The sequence below is a fragment of the Portunus trituberculatus genome, chromosome 21, assembly GCF_017591435.1.
Source record: "Portunus trituberculatus isolate SZX2019 chromosome 21, ASM1759143v1, whole genome shotgun sequence".
Taxonomy (NCBI): Eukaryota; Metazoa; Arthropoda; class Malacostraca; order Decapoda; family Portunidae; genus Portunus; species Portunus trituberculatus.
The window spans coordinates 83,164-87,187 of record NC_059275.1 but is presented as its reverse complement, the minus strand read 5'-3'; the positions used below and the strand labels follow the sequence as shown (position 1 = coordinate 87,187).

Below are 4,024 nucleotides of genomic sequence, written 5' to 3'. Positions count from 1 at the left end.
TCTCTCTCTCTCTCTCTCTCTCTCTCTCTCTCTCTCTCTCTCTCTCTCTCTCTCTCTCTCTCTCTCTCTCTATATATATATATATATATATATATATATATATATATATATATATATATATATATATATATATATATATATATATATATATATATATATATATATATATATATATATCTCCTCTCTATTTAGAGAAAGGCTGCTGGTCTTCAGATAAAAAGCAAAACAGTAACAGAAATGAGATGTGCGTAACTACGAAGTTTAATAGACATGTAAAGGAATAACTACAAGACAGCATTACTGTCGCCATTCACCGAGCTGACAACTCTGCGCCGGCTGAAGGCTGTGCCAACACCACAACTTGTAACATTTTCATATTTGTGCAAACATGATTTACAGCAGCGTCGTAACACTGGCGGCAGTACTGGCGTGGACTAGCCTCCACGCGAGTGTGGATATGCACGCGCCGTCGGGGGGCGTGCTGGACCAGCTCAGAGAAATGGAGGGAAAGGCGGCCTTGTGGTGGCTCAGCCCCTTCCAGCCCACACACGTGACGAACCTGTACATGGCATGCCCCACGCCAAAGAGGGGTTGGGGTCGGGCCTGCCGGTGGTGGGCTCGATCCTGGCTGCCCGTCGCACCGCGCAGCACGTGGCCTGCCTGCAGGCCACGAGGGCCACCCTGCAGCAGCAGCACATGCAGTTCACCGCCCGATGTCTGGTGTGGTGGGTAGCGGGGGTCCTGCTGGCCGTGCTGCAGCGCCTCCTGTGGCCAAGGCTGAGGCAGCCACGCGTGCCACGCCCTGCTGGCCCTGACGTGCCTGAGCGGCCACAGACAGGTCAGTCCAATCTGATCCTGTATGGCGCAGTGTCCCCGCAGCAGGTGTGCGCAGCAATGAGGTGCGCGTGGCACTACCACATGCTGATGGGACTCCACCGGCACCTCCACAGGCCACACACCAAGGTCCTCCCCTCCACCACTGGCCTCCAGCATCGCCTCGACCCAAGCTCAATCACCGACAGTGCTCAAGGTCCCGCCGTCTTCAAGTGTTCTGCAGAGAATTTCATGCCATATGTTGCCGCAGCTCTCTCGCAGACTGGTGTGGCCGGCCGTGCCCCCAGCCATCTTCCCCCTATCACGGCGGTTTCTTCCCACCGGACATCCCTCAGCTTACCCCCCTCCCCCCATCACCAGCCATCTTCCCCCCGTCACAACGACTCCTCCCCATCGCTGCCTCCCCACCTGACATGCCCCATCCTCTCCCCGTCCCTTCACCAACACCCATCTCTCGGCCTCAGGAGTCTCCTCCCCAGACTCCTCCATCAAAATTATCCGGTCACACTCCCCCATACTCGGACCTTCCCCACCCGAGTCCCACACTCGCCCCGCCTCTCCACCAGACTTTTCCTCCCTCATGCCGCACTACACACTTTGTCCCAACCATCCAAGACGTGGCCACCAACACCGGCCTCCCAGGACCTTCAGTCCCCGATTCCAGCGTCCCCCAAACACCCATCGTCCCCCACGTTATCACCACTACAACCCCCGTCCTCCTTACCAACACTGGTCCCCACATCAACACCAACCTCCTTACCATTCACGTACACAGTATCCCCACCGTCCCCCACACCACCCACGGCCCCCACACCAGCAGAAGACACGCACAAACCACTACTACAGAGGCGCCCCTCACAGTGCCAACCCGCCTCGACACTCCGGCCACTGGCACAGCGACGCCCCTTACCGCACCAACACACAGGGCGGCCCGACTCACAGGGAGCCCTGGAACACACAGCGCCATCCCCGCGCCGGCCCGCACAACACACAAGAAAGCCGGGGACGGCCCAGCCAGAGGAGGAACGCCCCTCGTCCCCCGCGTGAGTGAGGCCGCCTCTCCTCATACGGCTGCCATGGCTCCGTAAGGCTCTTCTTATAGAGGAGCCATGGCAACCTGTTTCTCTTAAGATGACGTCTCTTTCTTATTACTTATCCTACACCACTAGTACTGATGCACTAACTACACACACACACACACACACACACCACCGCGTAGTGTAGTGGTTAGCACGCTCGACTCACAATCGAGAGGGCCGGATTCGAATCCCGGTAAGCGGCGAGACAAATGGGCAAGTCTCTTAATATGTGGCCCCTGTTCACCTAGCAGTAAATAGGTACTGGATGTAACTCGAGGGGTTGTGGCCTCGCTTTCCCGGTGTGTGGAGTGTGTTATGTGGTCTCAGTCCTACCCGAAGATCGGTCTATGAGCTAAGAGCTCGCTCCGTAATGGGGAACACTGGCTGGGTGACCAGCAGACGACCGAGGTGAATCACACACACACACACACACACACACACACACACACACACACACACACACAGATTCAGATTCAGATGTTTATTGACCACAACATGACACAGAAATTTCAAAATGACAAGATCACAACAAATAATCCCAGATAATTAAAACTAACAACAACATACAAGCTAATTGTAGTCCAGTAACTACTCATACAATGTCCAGATAAAATAAATATCATAATATTCAAGTTCCCAATCCCTATTTGTATACTGAAAGGATATCATGAACTATATGGCATACATTTTCTGGTGCGAACATATCAGAACAAAACAACTCTTCCAAACTAGCAAATTGGTACCTGTCTCTTAAGTGTCGAGTCATTGGACAGTTCTCAGTGACGTGTCGTTCAGTTTGAATTTCCCCACATACGCACAACCGTTCTTCTACTGGTATACGCCCACGACCTCGCCTATTCCATCTCCCTGTCTCGCAGGCCAGGGAGTGTCCGCTCACCCTAAACCGAGTGAACGACATCCTGTGATATTCCTTTATAACGTGTTTTCTTTATAAACAGGGTTAACAGACAATGTTGGGTTGATTTCCATATACACCTTGCGACGAGACGACTCACTAGACCTGATACATTCACCGACCTGATGCATGGCTACACTTATGTCTGTTACCTCATTACTTATTAAGTTCCTCACCATTTTTCCCACCACAGTGTTTGTCTCCTTGACAAGGTTCATTACAAAATATAATGGATCATCCGCGTAAGCTGATCTCTCCTGCCACTTACTATGAAAAACCTATGCTGCTTTAGCTTGACCAGATCTGAGAGGGGAGGATATCCTGACTCTACATGGCACACATCGTTGCATGTCGACCGTCTTACAGCCAGGAGTTCTTTGATGCACCAATTATACAATTTACTCGCAGGCTTGATGTCTGCTCCCACCCAAGATTCACACCCATACAATAATGTTGACGTAAGTGCTGCATCAAAGACACGCCTTTTTACAATGAATGGTACATCATTATTTTTTCTTAGAAAGGAAACAAATTTCAGTACATGTGGCAATTTCAATTTAGCATGGGCTTTGACAGCTGATGACGGGGAACCGTCGCTCGTAAAAGGTGAACCTAAATAAATATACAAATCACAATGCCTCACAGCAATACCATCCACCACCATCGGCTCCACATCTCTACTAGTACCATTAATTACAAAGAACTGGGTTTTACTTTGGTTGATGGCCATACCATACTGAGTACAATAGTTCTGAAGCTGAGTTAATTTCCTCACCATACCATGTCGAGATGTTGATAATAATACAGTGTCATCCATCATTACAAGAATATGCAAGCATTGCAAGAAACCATCACAAACATTTTCTTCTTTTATCATACGTATAAGGTCATCCATGAATATAATGAAGAGCAGGCAAGATGTTGGGGATCCTTGCCTCACTCCTAGAGTCACTGATATCATTACACTTCCAATCCAACTTTCCGTCACGTTGTACATTGCGATTAACGCACACAACATGATCGACCCACACCCTAACCGACGTAACACTCCAAACAGTACATGTCTCGGCACTCTGTCATAGGCCTGAGAGAAATCAACGAAAGTCACAAAGAGAGTAAACTTCTTTCTCCTAGCTAGGTCACACAACAGCCTCAGAGTTACTATATGCTCTAAACAACCTCTCTTTTCTTGTGC

At 50.0% G+C, this 4,024-nt stretch overlaps 1 protein-coding gene across 1 annotated transcript; it reads left to right on the top strand.

Moving 5' to 3' along the window:
• The first annotated feature begins 570 nt into the window (after positions 1–570).
• Positions 571–1,922, top strand: LOC123507256 (proline-rich protein 36-like). The gene is made up of 2 exons (XM_045260018.1): positions 571–1,099; positions 1,195–1,922. Exons 1-2 carry the CDS (start codon positions 571–573, stop codon positions 1,920–1,922), a joined length of 1,257 nt encoding a protein of 418 aa, XP_045115953.1.
• The last annotated feature ends 2,102 nt before the right edge of the window (positions 1,923–4,024 follow it).

Excerpts from the sequence above, each read along its gene's own strand:
- LOC123507256 (XM_045260018.1), top strand. The coding sequence starts at position 571 with ATGCCCCACGCCAAAGAGGGGTTGGGGTCGGGCCTGCCGGTGGTGGGC. Across the intron at positions 1,100-1,194 it reads CGCAGCTCTCTCGCAGACTG|CCATCTTCCCCCCGTCACAA; the intron begins GTGTGGCCGGCC and ends CCCCATCACCAG.